This window comes from Heteronotia binoei, chromosome 4 (assembly GCF_032191835.1).
Source record: "Heteronotia binoei isolate CCM8104 ecotype False Entrance Well chromosome 4, APGP_CSIRO_Hbin_v1, whole genome shotgun sequence".
Classification (NCBI taxonomy): domain Eukaryota; kingdom Metazoa; phylum Chordata; class Lepidosauria; order Squamata; family Gekkonidae; genus Heteronotia; species Heteronotia binoei.
In genome coordinates this window covers 78710652-78735349 of record NC_083226.1, presented here as the reverse complement: position 1 = coordinate 78735349, position 24698 = coordinate 78710652, and the positions used below count along the sequence as shown (strand labels likewise).

The 24698-nt window shown below is 43.0% G+C and overlaps 1 protein-coding gene across 1 annotated transcript in view; it reads right to left on the bottom strand.

The window, feature by feature from the left end:
- Positions 1–10669, bottom strand: part of ERCC6L2 (ERCC excision repair 6 like 2) — a 97969-nt gene extending 87300 nt beyond the window's left edge. Inside the window, exons 1-3 of the mRNA XM_060235457.1 lie at positions 10550–10669; positions 7292–7363; positions 6550–6609 (exon numbers count right to left, since the gene is read on the bottom strand). Coding sequence (XP_060091440.1) covers positions 6550–6568 — 19 coding nt within the window. The 5' untranslated portion in view covers positions 6569–6609; positions 7292–7363; positions 10550–10669. The remainder of the gene's footprint in view (positions 1–6549; positions 6610–7291; positions 7364–10549) is intronic.
- Positions 10670–24698: the final 14029 nt, after the last annotated feature.

Sequence of the window (24698 nt, the reverse complement as noted above, 5' to 3'; positions counted from 1 at the left end):
GCCCTCCTTATCAGGTGGGGAAGAGTGGGTCTTGCGCGCCTTCGAGGACAAAGAAACCACCACTGAATTGGGTTTGGGGTGAGAAAACAAAAACTCAGCACCAGCCTCCTGGACACGATACATGCGGTCCAGGCATCGTGAGGAAATTGGTGTGGATGCCGGCTTAGCCCAAGGCTCCTTCACTGCCTGCAGAATGACTTTGGTCACTGGAAGGGCCACAGCCGTCGATGTGTCTCGCTGCATGATATCAAATACAGTATCATCAACGACTGGCTGCGGTTGGACCACCGAGAGGGAGAGAGACTGTGCTATATGCTTCACCAGATCCCCGTATGACTTGAGATCCTCCAAAGGGGATATCGGAAGGTCCTCAGCTATGTGCGAGTCTGGAGAAGGTTCTGCTGCCTTATCCAGATCATCGGTACCGACCTCGGAATCTGATGTCGAAGAATCTCTTCTTCCAGAGTGTTCCGATGACATCGGGGTCAAAGCACGTTTGGGTGACTGGAGTGATACCGACAGATGAGCCTGCAGGTCCCCAGACCGCTCTCTGCGTCTCTCAGGAGGAATCGACACCGATGCCGAAGGTGCACGACGAGTGGCAGAGTTATGCGAAACCCTCAAGAAGTGTGAAGCTTCTGAGCGTTGGTCCCATTCCGGTAACTCATGGGGAGGGTACCACAGATATGGCAATGGATATGGGTAAGGCCCAAATGAGCAAGGCCACTGACATTGGTCCCACATAGGAGGTGGCAGGAACCATCGGAATCACAGCACTCGACTTGATCTCTCTCTGTCCTGTAGTAGGCAGAAGGTTCACTCGGTGCCGAAGCCTTGACTTCCGATACCAAACCACTGTCGCTCTGACGACGCGACTCTGACCTGGACAAATGAGTCCGCTGGGTTAGGTCGATTTCCTGCTCCGATCCCGAAAAATGGATTGGCTGAGAACTGTGTCTTTCCGATACTGATGGGCTTCAGGGACTGGGAGATACCAGAATTCTCCAAGGTGGGGAAGTTTGCGCCAACACCAATTCCATCAAAGCATCCTTAGAAGGGGACAGACTGAGGGAAAGTCTGTCCTTCTTCCGCTTATCCTTTATTTATGCTTCTTCAGGAGGGACGATCAGCTCCCCGAATCGTCCTGATGTTTCTTAGTCAGCGTGGGCTCCACTAACCCTTCAGAGGGTCGTTTTGTGAATCGACCCCGCTCAGTTGGCATACCCGTCTGTGCTGGATCGACCGACGTCAAAGCCATAGACTAGGTCGCATCCCCCATCGATGCCAATGGGCCCATTGCCATTTTCGGTGGACAAAGAGCTGATTTGACTAAGGCCGCCGATAGCCTTGCCACCCGATTTTTCCGCATTTGCCTCGAAAACCTTGAGCAATGCGGGCATGAGTCGACACGGTGTCCCTCGCCCAGGCACAACAAGCAGAGGGAGTGACCGTCAGGGGGTGCGATTTTGCTACCACACTTCATGCAGCGCTTGAAGAACCCCCAACGCCTTTCCATAGGCAACCAGAACCCACAAGGGAAGGGGGAAAATATGGCCCCAAGGGGCAAAGTCCAACACAAAGTTCTTTTTTTTTTTTACAACTACAAAAAGAACTAGGGAAAAACAAAGAACGGGCAAGAAAGGGAAAATCAAGAAGGATTACCAAGTACCGACCAGAGCAGTCAAAGAAAGATCCTTTCAACACAGCGGTCAAGAAGGAACTGGTGGGATCCTCGCGCTGGCTCCGGCAAGCATGCGTACTGGAACGCTTGCACATGCCCACTGGTGCCGAGCGCGAAAAATCCCGGGCTTTTTAGGTATTGATTCAGGGATCGGCGCAGGCACTCTATCCCATGAGTGTGAAGCACAGAAACCACAAAGAAGATGCAGATATACTTACGGCGATACTTAATGGGAAATAAAAAAAATTGGCTGATCAAAGATGGGAGAAACTATATGTTTGGATACAAAACAGAGCTAAAGATGAGGAAAGCAAGTAACGGGTTAAAAGGTGCAAGAAATGATTAATAGAGGAGAAATATACGAAAAAGGAATGATTAGACTGTAAGAATATTAATTATTGCATAAATTTATGAAATAATCTACCTTTGCTCTCTGTTTTAATAATTTTGTGGTTTTCTGTATTTGTTTAGTTAGTTTATTTTTTTAACTGAATTATGAAATAGGATACAATAACAGGTTGTATGGTACAAGATGTAATGTAACTGTAGAATTTATAATCAATAAACTGTATTTAAAAAAGAAAAAGAAAAAAGAAAGAAACTGTCTATAATAAGAAGGAAATGGTTTGATCTGTAATCTCACTACTGGTTAGTTAGCACCTTTTGTATAGAAAGTTTTGATATTGAATACAAGCTTAACAGTTGTCCTTCCTATCTCTGTGCTTGCTGGAAAGAAGAAAGCAACAACCTCCATTGTGAAAATAGCCATGTAGTTGTAAGGATGTAGCTAGTAACACAATATGCACTGTTTATTTTCTTTCATCCCACGTACCTTTCCCTAATATTTTTTCAATAAACTTTAAAAAAAAAGCATATGTCTCGTCTTCAGTCTGTCTGGACATCACCTCTGATTTTAAACAAATATCTCAATGCAAAGAGTAGCAAGTTACATTTCCTTAGAACATTATACTAAAAAGTAAAACTCTTCTCATGTATTCTTCTGCCCTCCTAGAAAAGGACAACACAACCGGATGCAGCTGGCAAGATTCTTTAAGAACTTTCCTCTCTAAACACAAAGTAGTCATTCAGTCCTGAGATCCTAACTTACTGCATGACAGAGAAATACTGTACAAGAGACTGAAAAATCATATGCTTTCCTACCAGTTATTGCTGTGCTGAATGGTCATTTGCTTATTTTGCATACATTGTACTTTCACACAGAAATGCTGCAGCACAAATTTCATGTATTTCACATCCTCTGATTACACTGTTAAACAATTTGTATGTTATGCCCACATATTAATATGACAGCAATCAGAGGTGGCCCAAGGGCGCATGGTGCCCCAGGCAGGCACCCCCCGCTGCCCCCCCAGCACTTCAAGCCCTCCCCCAGGGCCGCAGTGCTTGCCCATCCCCTCCTACCCTTCCCCTTCTGTCCTGTCCCACTGTCTCCCCCCCTGCATGCGATCACAGTCGGCAGAGTCCGGGGAGGCAACGGGAAGGGAAAGAGGGGGTGGGTGGCGGCGGCGGGCACGGAGGAGGCAGACACACTGCGGCCAGCAGGGCCCAGGGGAGGCGATGAGAGAGGAAAGGAAGGGAAGGAGAGGGTGGAGGCAGCGGTGGGGGCGGAGGAGGAGGGAGGCAGGCATGCTGCAGCCAGCAGAGCCTGGGGGGGGAGGCAATGGGACAGGAAGGGAAGGAGGGAGTGGGTGGCAGCAGCGGAGGAGGAGGCAGGCATGCCGCAGCTGGCAGAGCCCAGGCACAGGGGGGAGGGAGGCGAAGGGATGGGAAGGGAAAGGAGGGGTGGGCAGGCATGCAGGCGAAGGAGGAGGCAGGCACGCTGCACCGTGGCCAGTAGGGCCCAGACATGGTGGTGTGATCGCGCGGGGAGGCGAAGGGAAAGGAGGGGTGGGTGGCGGCAGTGGTGGTGGCGGACACACGCGTGGGCGGTGGAAGCAGGCAAACTAAGCGCTTGTCTGGGGCGCTGGGAGGGGGGAGCCCAATTTGGCACGCCACCCTCCTGGCGTCCTAGGCAACCGCCTAGTTTACCTAGTGGGCGAGCTGGCCCTGACAGCAATCGTAAGAATGCCTACTCAGAATCTCACTTATTCAATGGGGCTTACTCTCAGGAAAGTGCATATAGGATTGCCTTCCAACTGAGGTCTCATTTCAGCTCAAGGGCCACTCTGCCACTCACTGGTCCATCCCACTGGGGAAATGGATTCTGGGTGTTGCCAGCTGCTCTCTGGAGGTTAGTTTTAGACCTAGTGTGACTTCCTTTTGGCTTATGGGCTGCTCTGCTGCTCAGTGGCCCACCTCATTGGGGAGATGGATTCTGATTGTGGATGGGGCCATATTTTGGACTTGGTGTATCTTCCTTTCAGCACAAGGGCCACTCTGAGACTCACTAGCCCACCCCATTGAGGAGATATATTCCGAGTTTTGCCAGCCACTCTTTCCTATGGCTACATTTGGGACTTGGTGGTGTTTACCTTTTGGTTTGAGGGCCACTGTGCCACTCATTCACCCACCCCGTTGGTGAGATTAATTCTGGCTACGGCCATATGCCTCATAAGCAATACTCCCTCTAAGCTGTGAAGTCTTGTGAGCAAATATTCTATTTCATGAGATACTTGCATTAAAGTTGTGAGCTACTGCATAAATTACTGTACTCTGGGGCCATTTTTCCTGAGCTAAGACAAAAATGTGTGAGCCAGAGCCTAAAAAACTAAGTTACACTAACGCAACTTAGAGGGAACATTGCTCATAAGCCTTTCTGCCCCTCCCCCCAGGACTCAGCACTTCCAGCCTCCCCCCATCCTTTGTCTGCGTCCTCATGATTTCTAGCCCCCCAAGAAACACAGAATCATAGAGCTGGAAGGGACTGCCAGGGTCATCTAGTCCAATCCCCTTCACAATGAAGGAAATTAACAAATAGAACCAGCACTGCTATCAGATGTCCATCTAGTTTCTGTTTAAAATGCTTCTGTTTAAAATACCTCCCCCTACACACACCCAGTGACACCTGCTCCAAGTCCAAAAAGTGGCCAAAAAAAACCCCAAAACACCAAACCCTCCAGGATCCCTGGCCAAACTGGCCTGGAGAAAAATTGCTGCCTGATCCCAAAGTGGCAAAAAGCATCTCCTTGAGCATGTAAGAAAGGGCCATGAGAACTAAGCACTGATGCAACCCATCCTGCCCTCCTTCTCATGATTTGCCTAAGTTCACAGAATCATCATTGCTGTTAGGTGGCCATCTAGCCTTTGTTTAAAATTGTCACTTCTAACCTCCCCCCCACATCCATCTCTTCATGATTACTTTCAAGAACAGTCACTTCCAGCCTTCCCTCATCCACATCTGCCTCCTCATAATTTGCCCCCCCAAGAACTGTCACTTCCAGCGTCCCCCATCCACATCTGCCTCCTCATAATTTCTGTCCCCACAATAATCAGCACTTCCAGCCTTTCCCCATCCACATCTGTCTCTTCCGCCAAGAACTGGAGCTTCCAACCACCACCCCCTTTCCACACACTTCGTTTAATGTTTGGGGCCTCCATGGGTGTCTGGTAGACTCAGGTCTCTGAGCCACCATCTGCCCTTCTGCTACAGTCAACCATAGGGTCTTAGCTGCCAGGTTCCTTGGCTGATGACCCATATTCCTCTCTGGGATTTGTGAACACCTCCTCCTCATGAGTTGTGTCCCACCAAGAATCGGCACTTCCATATTCCTCCCTCAATGAACGAATGTCTATTTCATAGTGCAACACTCACTTCGTGAACCAAAATCTACCTCATGGCACAAAATCCACTTTGTAGACTGACATCCACCTATGCAAACCTCTACTTCAACAACAACCAGACAAGCAAGCTCATTTGACTGCACCCATAGTTTCCACATCTACAACAACAATCTCACCGATGATGAGGCAGGAAGTGAGGTCCAAGGGGAAGGGCTGGCTACCCCCAGAATTCATCTTTGCAACTGGGTGACTGCCTTCCAGGTGCGAGGTAGAGTATGGCAGGCCACCCCCCAAAATCCAGTCACCAAAGGGAGATTAGTGGGCAACCACCTTCCAAGCCCAACGAGAAGGGTTGGCCATCCCCAGAATCCATCTTCATAACCAGGTGACTGCCTCCCAGGCAAAAGGGGAAGTGTGGCAGGCAACCACCTCCAAGGCATGAGGAGAAGGACTGCCAATCTGCAGCAACAGTATTTACACTGATGAGGCGGGAAGTTCTTGCTTCCTCCAGCCAATAGTCACCAACCTTGGATGACAGGTAGAGGAGTAGCCTGGAGAGGTGTGCTGCAAGTTTGATGCCTCTGGCTTGCAGGGGATCCATTCAATACACTCCTGAACTTGCAGTTGTGATTTCTCCAAAGAGTACTCTCCTGGGGGTACCTGCTTTGGGAAGCCACTACTCTGTCCCCCAGCCAATCCTCAACAAATCTGAAGGATAGCTAGAGGGGCAGCCTGGGGATGTCCTCTGCAAGTTTGATGCCTCTAGCTTGCAGGAGGTCTGTTTGACACACTCTGAACCTGCAGCTGTGATTTTCCCAGAGAGATCTTTTTGGGGAGCACTGGCTTTAGGGGGGCTGTAATTCAATCCCCCTAAATCCAATCCTTACCAAACTTGGAGGGCAGGAAGAGGAAAGTCACCTGGAGACTCACTGAGAGTTTGGTAGCTCTACTCCACAGGAGGCTGTTTTCTCATGCACAAACCTCACAAACTGGTTCATTAAACAGCAAGGTTTGTGGTTCCTCATACCCCATGAACCAGGATGAACCTCCATTTTCCTGCTTTGTGCCCATCCCTAATTACAGCACCATCCTTTCCCTTCAATACTGTTAATAAATATATCACCTACCTTTCAGAGGATCACACATTGCTAGTTACAGCTAAGCATGGATCTCCAATACTTACAAAACTGGAAAAGGAAAAGGAAAATCAATGTGTGCAAACGGATGTACAATTTACCTCACTATATTTTGCAGGATAATGGCCAAAGTTAAAACGATAATCTCAAAAACAGTTTGATTTAAAAAACACATCAAATACTATAAAAGTAAATTTCCAAATAATGAAGAAAGCAAATCCCCTTACTTTTATCTGCATCAAAACAAATATACAAAGCTACTTTGAATCCCTCAGGATTGCTCACAAGTAACAAACCGTATCCATGTAAGAGCCAAGAAAGTTCCTTTCTGTCACTAAGTGCTGCAGTGCCAATGCCACCTAATATTCCAATATTCCAATGTTGCAACTGGATTAGGTCTTACTAGCATCAAGACCTTTCTATGCAATCAGTGAACTGCTGTACAAGTAGTGCCATACCAGTAGCAGCACTGAGGCAGTTAAACTATGGGTGCTTTCACATGGCGACTGTTTGTAAGTAGATTTTGCTACTCTTACACAGTAAAAATCCAGTTGCAAAGCACATTATTTAGTGTGTGCAAACACACTCTTTATGATGTGAGGCCCAGGTTTGGTTCACAAAACTGGATTGCTCATCCCTTTATGCCCATGTGTGTACATGAATAAAGATAATGGGTAACAGAAAATAATTAACATCATAAATAACATAACTGCTCACACAAAACAATACTTACACAATGTTTACACTATATTAAAATATATTAAAATACAACTAGTGACATGGAGATCCACCAGGAAAGGAAAATCTTAAAAGAAAATAAAAAAACAAGCACATATCAAAAACATGAACATATGAAAATGCATCAAGGAGACAGCGCATTAACAAACCTTATGATATACAACTCATTCTCAGAAGCTTATCTTTCTAGGGCTTTATACAGTTGAAATAACTATTCATGACCTATACAAGCAGTTGAATGAAGGACCATATCCAACAACACTTTAGTGCCCCAATTCTTGCAAATGATAGGTTGTCTCACTAGCAAGAACTACCGTAATTATGACTATATCCCACTGACCCATATAGGGCTTTTCTAACATGTAAATAAATTCCATATACAAAACACAAGTACATGGTGCATATCACTGTCTACTCACTGTGCCCCAGTGTATTTGACTAATTTAATGTTTGTTTATTGGCAGTAATGATATTTTAACTTATGTGTTTTCATAATTGTTGTTTTATTGACATTGTAAGCCACTTTGAGTTCCACAAGGTAGGAAGGTGACAAATAAATGTTTTAAACAAACCACCCACCTGGGACAAATGGATGTCCATAACCACTGATGGAATTCATAAGCAAAGTAATAGTATTTGTCCATGAAAATCACCCTTTGTGAAGTAATCTATACAAGTTCATCACTGGAGAGGGATCAGCATGAACTATTCAGTCTGCATTGCTAGTGTCAAGGAAACACAAGTTCTGAGCCCTTGGGTTCCCAGGGCAGGTGTGCCCAAGAATGAGACAAGTGCTATAAAATAATATTATGTTTATTCAAAAGTGTTATAAATGGAAAAATAATTACTGCCAACACATTACTTAAAATTACACAGAACAAAAAACAAGAAAGATAGCTTCAATTACCTAATGCAATTAAGAGCTGAGTCAGGTGACACCAACCTTAATTTCATTAACGAGGCCTCAAATAGCATTGTCTATGTTTCTAGCAATTGCAGGGCATAGTCTCAAGCCCATACTTCATAACAATCTCTGCTAGCTGGGTGGTTTTTTTGGGCCACAGTTCAAATTATAATTACTGGTCCATTCAGTCAGGTGATGGTAGCATCCAATCAGGTCTCTCCAAAGAATCCTCTATAAGTTTATATCACCTCTGCCAGCCTCTCCCCTCCCATCACAGGTTCCTATGAAAAATTAATTAACTGGCTTCCCCCTTTGGCCTTGAAGATAAGAAAGCTGTAGGCCAAAAAACTCAATTAACAACACCTGCAGGGCAATACAAACCCATTAGCATTCACATTAATCTTTGAGAAAATGGTGGGGAAGATAAATTTGCCTCACAGCTAGTTTTTGCAGAAGGGCTTTTCTAGGGGAAGAGGTACCTCCATTTTCCAAGATAAGACCCATACTCCCCTCTGTGAGTTACAATGCCAAGAGAAGTACAATAACCTTAAAATAATTATGGCATATAGAGGAAGAGGCTGTGTTTCAGACATAAAATGTTCAAGAACTACAGTGCACAGATCAAAATCAGAATCTTATAATTGCACCTGAAAAGCAATAAAAAAGTTCTCTGGTATAACAAACACTTTTGATATACCCCCTTATGCTGTGGGCCACCATATGGTACACTAGCTTAATTTAGAGATTCTAAATTCATTAAAGCCAGCTCCATAGGACTACAATGCTCCTCTCATAAAGTTACAAGGATGAGACATATATGGATCTTGTAACCTATTTTAAAAGGTTGCAGTTTCCTCATTACAGATCACTGCTGAAGACTGCTATTGAACACCATTATAGTCTGGAGATGGATGTAACACAGTAGATTTCAAGAGCGCCTCAAAAATATGAATGCGACTTAGGAGTCCTGTTCTTGAAGAATTTCAGAAGTAATAAAGGACAGTACAATCAGAAGATCTGGATGGACATTGAGGATTCACATACAGTGAAACCCATTAAGTGAATGTATATAACCTCCCTTATATTCTGTAGAAACAGTAAATGAGATGTATTGAGATGATAAACACTCAAGATCACCTAATGCCATTTAACAATAATGGCATTACTATTCTACATGGCTTAACTGGCTACATGATAGCACAGGAAAACATATTATATTCTAATATTCCTAATTTAAAAAGGAAACATTCTTTCCAACTCACACTAATAATTATATGGAACCCAGTAAAGGAGTAGGAAGATGTGGAACTAGGGAACGATTTTGTATGTTCATAAATACATATAACCTTCAGCAATGACGAGGCAAAGGACCTGATACAATCAAAGTTTTTTTTCACAGCTGTAGGGTTTCAATGCTGTAGGGTTTTCAAGGCCAGAGTTCAAAGGTGGTTTGCCACTGCTTGCCTCAGCTTCACAACCTGGCATTCCTTGGAGATCTCCCATTCAAATACTCAGGGGTCGTTTTGTAGAAAAATAGATGGTGGAGCTCATCTATAACTATAAATTATTATGCAGCTGCACCTACTATTCAATGAACAAGGTAGGAAGGAGGAGGTGGAATTCTCAGAAAGGTTCAGGAGCTGTGCTCCTGTGAGCTCCTGCTGACCTCAAAGCTCAGTTGTCCTTGGTTACTATTTGGATGAAAAACCACCAAGGAAGCCCAGGGACACTATGCAGAGGCATGCAATGGCAAGCCACCTCTGAATATTTCTTGCCTTATGCCTTTCTTGCCATAAATGGGGTGTGATTTGAGGACACTTGTCACTACTACAACTGCTGGCCTTTACAGTGACACATGCCTACTTTTTGCTTTCACTAGTGACAAGCAACCTGGTCCAGAAGGAATTTTTACCTAAGCAGATGCTATATCTAATGCAGCTTTGGAAGCTGAAAAATGATATTTTAAACAGCAACGTGCCTCTTGTGTAAGAAGTTTCACGCTGCAATCCTAAATAGTGACCCTTCCTAAACCTTTGATTTCAACGTACTTACACTAGTGTAAGTCTGCTTCGGAGAACACTGTAATAAAAAGCTGCCGATTCACAGCCATTTAGAAACCAGACTGCATTGAATAGCGTCAAATACGAAATAAAAACTAAAGCCGGCGCTTCCACTACTTACGTGGGTAATTTCGATTTGAGGATGGGGCCTCATCCCCGCGTAACTCACGCGCGCACATAGGCCCGTCGCCAGCAGCCACCGCTTCTGTCGGCTCCAGAACTGGGAACCCAGCCGGCTCTTACAGCGTGAATGCCCCAATAAACTCTCGCGACAATAACATGCTCCTACCTGTTCGGGTTTTCGAGCCGAGAAGTTGTTTTGCTTTCAAGATGAAATCGCGCGGATAGCTCGGCCAGTTCTCGCGATGATATTAGCCGCGGTTTTGCTGGCTCCTTCTGTCCGCTACGCTTCACCCGGCTGGAGCTGCGCAGTGATGAGAAGACTGGAGGGACAGGGGCGGGGCCTGGAATCGAGTGCTGCGGATGGTAGGCAGCGTTTGCTCTTTAAATATCTCCGCTTTCGTTTGTTCACTGGCTGAGAAAACAAATAGGAGGCTCGGGGCTTCTTAAAGATTGCAAGATTTTGTTGTTCAGTCGCACAGTCGAGTCCGACTCTTTGCGACCCCATGGACAAAGTCACGTTAGGCCCTCCTGTCTTCCACCATTGTCCGAAGTCTGCTCAAATTCATGTTTGTTACATCAGTAACACTGCTCAGCCATCTCATCTTTTGCCATCCCCTTCTTTTTTTGCCTTCTGTCTTTCCCAGCATCAGGATCTTCTCCAGTGAGTGCTCCCTTCTCATTTGGTAGCCAAAGTATTTGAGCTTCATCTTCATCATCTGCCCTTCCAGGGAACAGTCAGGGTTGATTTCCCTTAGGACTGACTGATTTGATCTTCTGGCAGGCCAAGGGACTCTCAAGATTCTTCTCCAGCACCACATCTCAAAAGCATCTATTCTTCTGCGCTCAGCCTTCCTTATGGTCCAGCTCTCACAGCCATACATTACTGCTGGGAGTACCATCGCTTTGACTATACAGACTTTTGTTGGCAGGGTGATGTCTCTGCTTTTTATTATACCAGGTTTGCCACAGCTGTCCTCCCAAGGAGCAAATGTCTTTTAATTTCATGGCTACAGTCACCATCTGCAGTGATCATAAATCCCAGAAATGTGAAGTCTGTCACTACTTCCATGTCTTCCCCTTCTATTTGCCAAGATGTGATGGGGCCGGATGCCATAATCAATGTTGAGTTTCAAGCCTACTTTTGTGCTCTCCTCTTGCCCCCTCAACAAGAGTCCTCCTCACTTTCTGCCATTAGAGTGGTGTCATCTGCATATCTGAGGCTGTTGAAGTTTTCCCCAGGAATCTTAATTCTGGCTTGTGCTTCGTCCAGGCCAGCATTCTGCATGATGTACTCTGCATATAAATTAAATAAGCAGGGTGACAATATACATCCTTGTTGAACTCCTTTTCCTATTCTAAACCAATCCGTTGTTCCATATCCTGTTCTGACAGTTGCTTCTTGACCCTTATACAGGTTTCTCAGGAGACCTGTGAGGTGGTCTGGTACACCCATCTCTTTAAGGACTTGCCACAGTTTGTTGTGATCCACACAATCAAAGGCTTTAGCGTAATCAATAGATTATGAAACAGAAATAGACGTTTTTCTGATACTCCCGTGCCTTCTCCATAATCCAGCAAATGTTGGCAATTTGATCTCTAGTTCCTCTACCTCTCCAAAACCCAGCTTGAACTTCTGGTAGTTCCTGATCTACATACTGGTGAAGCCTAGCTTGTAGGATCTTTAACATGACCTTGCTGACATGTGAAATGAGTGCAATGGTCCGATAGTTTGGACATTGCTTGGCATTACCCTTCTTTAGGATTGGAATATAAACTGATCTTTTCCAATCCTGTGGCCACTGTTGCGTTTTCCAGATTTGTTGACATAATGTGTGCATCACTTTAACAGCATAATCTTTTAGGATTTTGAGTAGCTCAACTAGGATACCGTCATCTCCGCTCGCTTTGTTGTTAGTAATGCTTTCTAAGGCCCATTTGACTTCACACTCCAGAATGTCTAACTCAAGGTCAGCGATTTCACTGTCATGGTTATCAAGGACATTGAGATCCTTCTTGTATAATTCTTACATGTATTCTTGCCACCTCTTCCTGATCTCTCCTGCTTCTGTTAGGTCCCTACCATTTTTGTCCTTTATCATGGCCATGTTTGCATGAAACGTTCCCTTGATTTTTCCAGTTTTCTTGAAGAGATCTCTTGTGCTTCCCATTCTATTATTTTCCTCTATTGCTTTGCATTGTTCCTTCAGGAAGGCCTCCTTATCCCTCCTTGCTGTTCTCTGGAAATCTGCATTCAGTTGAGTGAATCTTTCCTTTTCACCTTTGCCTTTCGCTTTCCTTCTTTCCTCAGCTATTTGTAAAGCCTCATCAGACAGCCACTTTGCTTTCTTGCATTTCTTTTTTCTTTGGGATGGTGCTGATTGCTGCCTTCTGTACAATGTCACGAACCTCTGTCCATAGTTCTTCAGGCACTCTTGTCTATCAACTCTAGTTTCTTAAACCTATTCTTCACCTCCACTGTATAGTCATAAGGGATGTGATCAAGGTCAAACCTGAATGACCTAATGGCTTCCCCAGTTTTCTTCAGTTTAAGCTTGAATTTTGCAATGAGTAGCTCATGATCTGAGCTGCAGTCAACTCCAGGTCTTATTTTTGCTGACAGTAAGGAGCTTCTACATCTGATGTGTCTGATGGTGAAAGAACAGTCCGATGCTGCAAAGAACAATACTGCACTGGAACGTGGAATGTAAGATTTATTCCAGCATAAATTTGACCATATGAAGCTGCCTTATACTGAATCAGACCCTTGGTCCATCAAAGTCAGTATTGTCTTCTCAGACTGGCAGTGGCTCTCCAGAGTCTCAAGCTGAGGTTTTTCACATCTATTTGCCTGGACCCTTTTTTGGAGTTGCCAGGCATTGAACCTGGGACCTTCTGCTTCCCAAGCAGATGCTCTACCACTGAGCCACCGTCCCTCCCCAATTTGTGTGTACGAATAGAGCTCAGTTCTTCCGCCGCCATCACCTTCCAAGGAGACTTGAAGCCCTGTTATGAGTTCGAGGGAAGACACTCGTTTTCTTCAGTGCAAGCCCCACAGTGGGCTGCAGAGTGCATCGTGGACCTTGGTTGCTGCTGGCTCTGAAGACGACAAAGCGTGCTAACTACCATACTCGCATCCTCCCATATATCGCCTTATGCAGAATGAGCCTGCCCTGTGCAAATAAAGGCCTTCTCCAATAATACAAGAATCCGTGGTCTGGTCACTTCGTGAAGTTGTTAAAGAAAATATTAGTTTATGCAAAAAGTAATAATCGCCCCTGGTTTAAAAGGGGATTCCAAATTTCTGGAAGGTAGATATTTCTAGTATCTGTGATTGTGAAAGCTAAATGGATCCTCCATATTTAAAGCCCCCAAGCCTCTGAATACCAGAGCTGGGAGTCTTTTAGAGAACATAAGGTTGGAAACCTACTTGAATTCAGGATGCTGGACAAGAATGACCATAGGTCTGTTAAAAGTATGGTACACTGAATAAGCATAGTGATCATTTGCCCTATGTAGAGAACTGAAGGGCACTGTTGGCATTTAATGCCATGTGTTAGAAGATGAGCAAGTGAATAAACCTGAGATATTGTGAATAATGTTTTTAGATCCAATGTTTGTGTTGTCTGGGTGTACATGACAGTAAAGTTGGCATCTGGGTTTATTGCAAGCTCTGGTACTGGTATTCACATTCAAATTAGATGCTGTATTATTGTGGGTGAGAAGTTGTTTGAGATTGGTTTATAGCTCAATAATCCTTTGAAAATGAGCCATCAGAGCTCTATTGCTACATGCAGAAAAGACTACTCAGATTTCATCCTGGCAATTTCAGAACTGAGTGAGGTTGCTTTCAAAAAAACTAGATGAAATGCAGTACCAATAAGTACCAGCCAAAATATACAAACAAGTGGAGTTTTAACTGCATTCATTCCAAACGAATGCTGCAAGAAACATTTCCTTCTTAAATGTGAGCTGTGAACAGTGGGCAATATTTAATACATAATGCTGACAAAATAACACCCATGCTTTGGTCCTGCCGTTAAGAAATAATGTGCATTGCCCCACATGATCCTTTTGTGCACTTATCGGGAAACCTGTACAGTAAATACAGCTATATTCTGCAGTTTGGATTGCTATATGTCACCAATAACCACTGCAGTATTAAACAGCAGGTTATTCTATTTTTTCTAAATGTACTGGGGGGGGGGGTGTTTGCTTCTTTTAAAGTAATTCTGGTTACACGCTGGTCTTCTAGAAAATCAGGAAATGAGTCTAGATCATGGCACATACTTATCAGTAAACTAACACAATGAACAAGTGTACACTGCCCCTTTTGGTAAGCAAGTAGTCAAATTAAGTTAAATGTAAAATCTAAAATAAAGTTAAATCTAAAATCTAAAATAAAGTTAAATCTTAAATTAAAATTAAAAAGGAATGAATAAGTGGGACCTTGTCAAGGAGTCCAGGGCTGAACCCCTGGGTTCCCAGGGCTGTTGTACACAAGTAACCAAATCCTTCTTTATTTTTTAGAAAATATAAAGGCTTATTTAATTTGTGTCCAAACAAAAAGGTTTATTCTACAGGCAACATAGCACTCTTAAAACACACAGAAAAGAAAACAAGAAAAGCTAGCTTAACTATCTAGCACATTTTCAAAACCTGCATTAGATGGCACAAACCTTAAGTCCAAGTAGGGTTCCCAAGTCCCCTGCAGCCTCTGGTGGGGGACTTTTTTCGTGCATACAGGGCACGATGATGTCACCTTGAAGTGACATCACCACACTGGCAATGTCACGCCGGCCACTCTACGCGTTTCTGGGAAAACTCTATGGTTTTCCCGGATGCTCTAGCGACTTGGGAGGGGAAAATGAGTTTTCCTTCCCAAATCACTAGAGCATCCCAGAAAACTGTAGAGTTTTCCCAGAAACACCTAGACCGGCCGGCGAGCAACTTCACTGGCACAATAATGTCACTTCTGGGTGATGTCATTGCGCCAGCAACATTGGGGGAAGTTTCCCCCCTGCTGGCCCAATGTGGGCCAGCGGGTTGGGAACCTCCAGGGCGGGAGAACCCCCACCTGCCCTGTGGGTTTGGCAGCCCTAAGTCCAAGAGTCAAAGGTCATAATGTATGCATCTATGTTGCCACCAATATAATCCAGGTCTTGGGTCCATCAAAATCCTAGCTAGCCCATTTTCTCCAGGCTCTTGGCTCAATTATAGCTTTGTCCAAGCAGCATCAGGTAATGATGACACCCAATCAGGACATGTTCTTGCTGGGATCCTCTAGATAATTACCTCAACATCCCAGATTCTTCCCCTCCCATCCTATGGGATGCAGGTTCTCATGAGAAATTACCATGTTTCCAGCTCTGGTTTTGATTATTATAAAGTGAAATCTTTTAAATACTTGGGAGTCTTTTTCCAGTACAATCATAACTGGACAGTTCAACATAAGCAAGCAGTCATTTCAGCAAAGTGTAGCTCTTCTGTGGTGGTTAGCTTCTTTTACAAGAAGGGTAACCAGTTTGTCCCAGCATCCATTCGTGTTTTTAACGCCAAAACAATATCTCAGTTATTATATGGGATCCCCATTTGGATTTGCGCCATCAATTTCCAACTTGAGCAAATTCAGGCAGCATTCCTATGCCGTATTTTGTGTCAAAACAACTGTGTTAGCTATGCTGTAATGTCCCCAACTGTGTAAGCTATGCTGCAATGTGCCTAGAAACTGGAACCCATTTGATTGAGACCAGGGCATGGTTACTAACCATAAAGTTTAGGGCAGATCCTGCTAGTTATATTCATATGATGCTAGCAGACTCCTTTGTTTCCAATTGGTACAGTCGGATCCAGAAGAAAATACATTCCATAGGTGTCTCCTTGGACAACCTCTGTATGCTAAGTGAAATGCAGGCATTCAGAATTCTGAAACAGGATTTTAGATATTGAGAAACAGTCCCTTTGTTTCTCTGAACATAAAACGTGTTCCCCTTTAGCATTTGGTATATTTCCAAATTATGGGCTGCCTGCTGCCTACCTTTCCCAGCTTACATCACCCCAGTTACGCCGCTCTTTTATGTTAGGAAGACTTAATGTTTTACCCTCAGCGGTACTGTCTGGGAGGTTTGCCAGCCAGGAAAGATTCTTCCCATGTAATGGAAGGCACCTCGAAACGGTCACCCATGTCTTACTTCACTGTGATTTCTATGGGGAAGTGCGGGACTGTGTAATCAAAGCTATCCTGTCTAACCTTTATGGACTACCTGAGGCAAAGTTGGTTTTCTTTCTGTTATCTGACCGATGTTCCCATACCACTAGCCTAGTTGCAAAGTACCTTTTGGCTGCCATAACAATCAGGGAGCAAAAGACTAGCTCCCCTTCTTGATGCTTGACTAGTTTTTATAACTGAAACTCTGTGCAATTTTGCCATGCTGTACTTTTTACTTCTATGCCAATAAAGGTATTTGGATTTGGATTATTATAAGGACTGAGTAAACAGCAATTAGCTACACTGGCAGGATGTAACTAACATGTTAGCATTCACGTTAACTCTTAAGAAGGGGGTGGAGGTCGGGGTGCTTTGCCTAACAGGCCTATAGGAAACTTTCAATGACAGTCAATGCCCCCGTCCCTGCATATGTAATTAATGGCTCTTTTTTTCTTGTGGAATAGAGCAGGGTATAAATAGAAAGATTAAATTAAATTTCTGTCTGCTGCATTCTTTTATTTGCAGTAGCTTGTTTTGCACAGGCTACTGAAGCTGTGTGATGGTAAACTGTCTATAATACTTTCCTTTAAAAAAAATTAATAGAACAGAAGATTTAATTTACCAATGGATCTGGTTTCAGTTGTTGCAACTGAAAACACACAACACAATATTTACTGTCTGATTTGAGAATGGAGCTAAAAGGGAAGCAGAATACTCTGATGTGCATTGCACACAGTGACAAAAGATGTCCCTTACAGGCAAAACAGACAATTGAAGTGTATAGAATTATATATAGTACTCTCAGCAGGTTTGCCATCTCTACCTTTAATTTTCTATGAGCCACTATGTTGTATACCACTGCCATGCAAAGGGACAGGGAACAACACTGGACCTCTGTGCTTGCTGACACATTCTCTGAGTGTTGAAACATATCTGGCTGATAAGTGATGCTGTCATCTTTGCAAAGGAGTACATTTAGCCTCAGTCGCAGATGATGAGCATATTCTGTCTGGTTCCTGACATCTACAGAAAGACATTGTGGACACAGAGTAAGAAAGGAAGTACAAGCCTCTTTCTTTTTGTATATCATGTATAACGTGGGAAGCAAGAACTTGTGCCTCTCCCCTACAACAAGCAATGTGAGCTCCAGATGCACATATAGATCATGCATTGTTCCATGAGGGAGAAGCATGAATTCCCACTTCTCACATTATACAGGAAGCATAAGTCATGCTTCTTTTGTCACCACTCGTTTATATTCTCAGAAAATATCCTCAGGTTTCTTCCAGCTGGGAACATAAACACCATTTCCTTGTCCTGTGGTTGTGGGATCACTGCTAAATTTGCAAAGAATTTTTGTGTCATCCACATTAGAATGGAAATACTTCATACTTGGAAAATCTCTGATAACTATTTATAATAGCAGAGAGGCCTCTAACTGGTTTCCAACTTAGTGCTTTGTTTTATATAATGGTTAATCTTGCCTTTTCTACACTAAACTGACCCTCACTTTTCCAATCATATGTGCCTCTCCTAAACAGGATGCCCTTAATTGGAATAGATTATACAATCCAAGAATACATATGTCCAAATGCAAACAAAACTTGAACTTCTTTAATCAATTCCTTCCCCCTCATTTCATATTGTAATCTTGTAGCTAAATAAAAGAATAAAGGAATAAATCATACATTTGTCATATCATACGAGTCTCTCCTCGCCACAGAAGCACAACTTTTGGCTCTTGTTTACTAGCTCATAATTTGCTTTTGTGCATCTAAAATGCTTCAGAGCATTCATCTGTGAACAGTCTAAACAATGGTACCAATGATTAATCAAAACATGTCTTCATCTGACAAGCTACTATAGGGATATGAAAAGAGCTCAAATACACCAAAGTAGCATGCCTTTCAGTTAAGCAAGATTATCTTTGTAGGAGGTTGACTGCAAATGAAACAAATAAAAATACTTCCATTTCAGAGGATAACCATGTTGATCTTCAGTAGAACAGTCAGATTCTATTCTAGTAGCGCCTTAGAATCCAACAAAATTTTCAGGGTGTAAAGCTTTCAAGAGTCAGTGCTCCCTTTGTCAGATACCAAAGGAGAATTGATGCTTCAGATCTTATACCCCAAACTCTTGTTGGTTTCTAAGGTGTAACTATGGTTGCCAGGTCAATACTGGAAAACACCTGGAGACTTTGGAGGTGAATCCGGGAGAGGATGGGGAATTTGGAGAGGTGGGGGCCTCAGCATGATACAGTGCCATAGCAGGAGATCTCCAGGCCCCACATGGGGGCTGGCAACCCTAGGTGCTACTGGACTCAGATCTAGCAAAAACACCTCAGCTTGTTGTTTTGCCTCACATAATGGAATTGTGGGGGACATTCAAGGTTTTGCATTCTTAAGGATGTTTTCTGAATGAGTGGCAATTTAAAAATATGTGATCTAGGTTTACTATCTTTAATGGATCCAGGTCACGGTATGGTTATCAGAGATCATGGGATTTTATTGCTAAGGGACAGGAGTCAGGACTTAAATTTATCAATGTAGTGTTTAAAACACTGTCCAGTGATACAACAGCAGCTATGTGTTATGATGTGGAGAGCTGTGTGAAAAATCTGATAATTCTCTTTTACAACTTCTAAGGAGATCAAATGCAACTTGCATAATTCCCAGTGAATTGCCTTTTGGGGCTTATTAACAAACCCACTCACACAGCATGAATCCAGTTTCTCTCTGAGGACTCTTTAAATCTTTAAATACAAGTATTTAGCATATTAACAAGGCTAGAAGATGCTGAAGTACACAGTCAGATAGGTTATGCAGAGTTTTATTAGCTATTATGTATAATATGTCAGTTTATGCTGACTAGGGACTAACTAAACTTCTGGAGTCAAAGTATTTCCAACCACTCAAAAACCAGAACGATAATGGTCCAATTACTTGTTCCAAAAGGCTTTGCAAAGTGGAAGGTGAGTTCTTCAACTCTGAGTAATTTTGAAACATTTGATTCCACAAGCTCTGTGACATATTGATTCATTTCCCCGCTGTGTCTGTTTAATAGTGACCTGAAGAAACTCTGAAATCTCTTCCTAAAATAAATATTGTCCATAAATGGATCATGTCAGCAACACTCAACATACACAGTTGCCTGGAATGGGAACTACATAACGATGCTTGTCGGTTCTATGGATTTGTAACAGATATTTATGTGCAGTGTTTCTGTTTTCTTTCTCTTTTTTTTCAGCATGTGAACACTTTGAGGGCTAGTTAAACAGTCTCACTTATATTCTGGCTCTGGTTCCACTGAATCAATGTAATTAATTATCCTTCAGAGAATTTTTATTATGTGTTACGCAATTCACTAAAAGGAAAGAGAGACAGAAGGGCTACAAGCATACACAATTTTAGGAACAGAACAGACCTTCCCATCAGGCTAGCAGTCATAGGAAAGGCTTTGGGGAGATTACCAGTGAAGTTCACTGTTTAAGAATCATGGCTTTATCAGATAGTCCCAACTGACTACTTGTTCAACAGGTTACTTATTGTGGCAAATAAAAAGTAATAGAATAAACACAAAATTGTAAGAGTGATTTCTGGTATTTATATTTTCAAAGGAGAAGCCACTTGTCAGAAATCCAAGCCTGAGTTCCCCTGGGTCACTGCTCCTTGTCCCTTGAGCAATACCCAGACGTGGGTTATCAGGACTAAATGTACACAATTAAAGCAGATCTTTTAAAACAGTAAAAGATTTATTCAAAGATTAAAACAAATTTCACTACACAAGTCTCTATAGCTTAGCAACAGAGAAAATAAAGAAGCCAACCATTCTATCTAATACAGTGAATTCCGGGTATTAGCTAGCATATCTTCTTGCGGCATAGGAATCCAAGCTATAGCATAAAAGCATTCTATATGGTGCAGTCCAGTATTTGTGATCTGGGCCTCCATTGATAAGGAAATATCCAAGACCACACCCAAACTCCTGACAGTCGTGTCATTATCATGGGCACATCAAGAGCAGAGGGTTGGCACCCCAGTCTTCAGTCCCCACCCACCCAGCCACAGAACCTCCATCTTTGCAGTATTCATTTTCAGCCAGCTGTGTTTCAGCTATTCCACCATGGCCTCTAATCTCTCAGCCAGATTTACTGGAGCAGTAACCGGCCGGCTGCCCATCAACAGATACAGCTGGTTGTCATCAGCGTACTGGTGACATCCCAGCCTGAAACTCCAAACCAGCTAGGCAAGGGGGTGCATATAGATGTTAAAACAATATTGCAAAGAGAATTCCCCTGACTTTGGAGAAATGAAGTAAGCCACTTCAAGACCAGCCTCTGAACTCCTATGTCAGTGAGACAGTGGGTCAAATGATCATGATCAACCATGTCGAACACTACAGTAAAGTCAAGCAATAGCAGCAGTGCCAGCTTGCCTTGATCCTGATGCCCTCCCTCCCTCCATGCAGAAGCTGCAGGTGATCCCACCAGACCTTTAAAGGCACCCACATATCCCAGCAGCAGTCCTTCAGAATACAATGCCCACCCCTCTGGAAAGGAAGGGAGGGAGGAAAATAGATGAGAGATGGAGAAGGGAGGGAGAGGTGGAAAGAAAGCAACTAACTTTAAATACATTCTCTAAGCTGCTGGCTGGCTTTGCTTGGAGAAGTGATTTATAGAGAGAAATGCCTTCTCCGAGCCAGCCAATAGGGTGGTGGCCACCAATTAAGATTTTGGAAAATGGGCATGTAAGAAAAGATAGGCAGAATACTGGTATCGGGTTATTTGATCGGTTTATGAAAAAGCTGGAAACAGTGATAAAAAGCTGGCGATCAAATAGGGATGAATTTTGCCTTCACAGCCAATGTCTGAGGTTTGACTCTGGACGACAGGAGACATCGGGAATGATACCCATTGAAGATTGAAACAAGTTTTGTCAGAGTCATTCAGTGGAATGGACATTTTGTTAGTGGGACTTTTTAACCTTTTTTGATACTATGTGTGAATTTGTATGAATTTATGGATGCTTGTGCACTTATAGAATGAGATACTTTTCTTATTCCTTACTAAGTGTTTGATTTTTGGACACAGTCGTTTTTTGTCTGCTTAGATAAGGAGGATGGCAGCAGCACACTGTGGGGGGAGATATTCATCCCCCTGGGCTGGGGGTGGGATCTGGCAACCTCCGGAGTTGGAGCAGGGCTCATTAGGGAGGGGGCAAGGCCCCCCTATGCCCTGGCATTTCTTTTTATTCTTGTGATGGAAATTTTTGCTTCTAAGATAAGGCAAGATCCTAAAATTGAAGGACTCAAAATAGATGGAGAAGAGTTTAAATTAAAGAGTTATGCTGACAATGTGGTCCTTAAATTTTGAACCCCAATGATCACTGCAGCAAGTAATGGAATAAATCAGTAAGTCTGGGTTCTTTTCTGGTTATAAGATCAATAGGGGAAAAAACCAGGGGGGGGGGTTGAGCAGGAACACAAAGGAACACAGTTCCAGTTGGCGTGGCATCAGGGGGTGTGGCAAATGAGCTCCTGTTGGGCTTTTCTACCAAAAAAGCCCTGAAAAAAACTAAAATCTTTTTTTAAAATTCCAAGGTAAGGAAAAGATCAAAAAGATTTGAGGATGCAATATAACAAAAAAAAAAACCAGTCAAATATTTAGGAATATATCTTACAGGACAAATGATTCATTATTCAAGAATAATTACATGACAGTTTGGTCAAAATACAAAAGGCTGCCAGTTTTTAGAAGGAAGCAATGGGTGAGCTAATACCCATAGTTGTAACACTGAACTGAGTGGCTTTGACACTCAGTCCCTGGGGCCACTCAGATCTTCTTGTTCTAGGGTCATTTTCACTTCTCGCTCAACTCCTGGTTATTGTTATTAGTTCATCATCACAAACTATCTCCACCATTCTGTTGCTGTTGAGAGCCAGAGTGGTGTAGTGGTCAGAGTGTCATAGTAGGATCTGGGAAAGCTAGGTGTGAATCCCTACACTCTGGCTGAGTGAGTTTCAGCCAGTCACATACTCTAGCCTAGCCTACCTCACAGAGTTGATGTGAAGATAAAATGGAGGAGAGTAGAACTATGTAAGCCACTTTAAGTCCTTATTGAAGATAAAGGCGGTGTATGAATGAAAAATAAATAAATGCAATCATTAAAGCATTCTCAAAACCAAGTACTGCAAAATAAGTAAAATTAAAGTTATGCTCTGCCCACAGGTTTACCATCTAATGTTTCAGTACCTTAAACTGATGGCTTCTATCATTTTGCATACAGCAGGCTACTTTTCTGGAACAGTATTTCTGTTTTGTTTTATAAAGACCCCTTGTTGTGTTATACTATTGTGTCAGGATTTCATAACAGTTCTTTCAAAGACCAATACAGAATGCTTCAGAGAGCCCTTTATTTTTCAAGTTTGAAAGCATTGTGCAAATTTATAATTAGCTGGATGTTCCAGCAGTATTCTATTCTCTTCCCAAACCCATTTATAAAAGCCAAGAAGCAGCTAAAGCCCATTGTTCTATGTCAATGGTTCCAGCGCCTCTGGGCAAAGAAGCACAGCTTGCAGAATCTCCCTTTGTCATAAAACCACAACTTTTAAGATTTCTGGGTGTTGGCTTTGCAGTTTAAAAATAATGTGTGGGCCTTTCAAAGTGTTTTATTTTCCTATGCATTCTGAATTTAGACCACACAATCATTTTACAAAGTACTATTCTTCAGACTGGCATGTAGCCAATGTTCATATTGTCTTAAGTAGTGAACTTCACCCTCTGAGCTTGTAAGGAAAACCTGTATAAAATATGTGCAAATAAAATAAATAAACAGGGGTGGTGACCTGCTAGTAGATTACACAAGTCTTGTGAATAAGTGTCCAAATTGCTAGCAATAAAATTGGTGTACAGAGTAGAGCAACTGGAGTGGGTATGATTTCAAGATACCTGGTAGAGTTGTTGGTTACACAGTGACATCAGGGCTGCATAGTCACTGGAACAGTGCAGCCACCTATGTCTGATTTTAATGTATTTAATTCTGTGGGTGCAAGGTTTGCTGTACAGTTTTGGGATGCTTTGGCTACAAATCTCTGAAGAGGTGCTGTCAAGGAAGTCAACCAGCATCCTAAACAAGCCGAGCGTAGGGCAACATGCTTTATTCAGGGTACATTACAAGATGGAGAGAGAGAACACGCGGGCCGGGCCCTGCATATATACAGCGCCGGAACTATTCCTCCTACTGGCCAGTCCAATGCTGGCCAGCCATTTTCCCGCCACAGATGGTGATTGGCGGATGTTCGGCGCCCTGCGCGGAGTCGCCGGGGTGTCCCCCGTCGCCTCCGCGGCTCACGCGGACTAACGCTTCTACGTTGTTGCGTTATAACGAAATGGTTGCTACTGCAATACGCTACAAGGTGCTGTCAAGGAAGTCAACCAGCATCCTAAACAAGCCTATGGTTAGATAAAATCATAGGCTTTTGCACTGTACACCTGTGAATTTTGGGGAGCTGTTTTTATTTATTTTGTTTATTCATAGCCCACCTTTTTCATTGAGACTCAAGGCAGATTTCAGAATAAAGACTAAATACATAATAATATAGTATAAGCCATCAAATGAACAATACAACTAGGAGCACAAAATTTGAAGACCATATGAGCAATGACAATAGCAAACTGCCTAAATCATGGTATTGTGTGAGCATTTGAAGTCCCCAACAACAGGGTTAGTAATAATGTCCATTGATTCTGGTTTTCTTTTGCAATACACAGCTTCCAATAAGCATTGATATACTCCTCTTGCAGTTCATGTGACATGTCAGTGGTGGCCAAGAGACCAAGTTAGCACCATCTATGAACTATCAGTTCCTAAAACATACTCCAGAATCTTCTGCAATGTGTGAGAATTCCATGACAGACAGGTCATTGTAAAATGGATTTCCTGATAATAGAAAAGTTATAAACCATTAGATTAAACAATTGCTACCATCAGATATGGAAATGCTCAGAATTATCTAATTTCATTCCCTCCCTTTTTCCAGTTCCATAACTACCACATCCAAGACAGAAATTACTGGGTAGTTAATCCTTGCTGTTGCTCAAGATATAACTGAC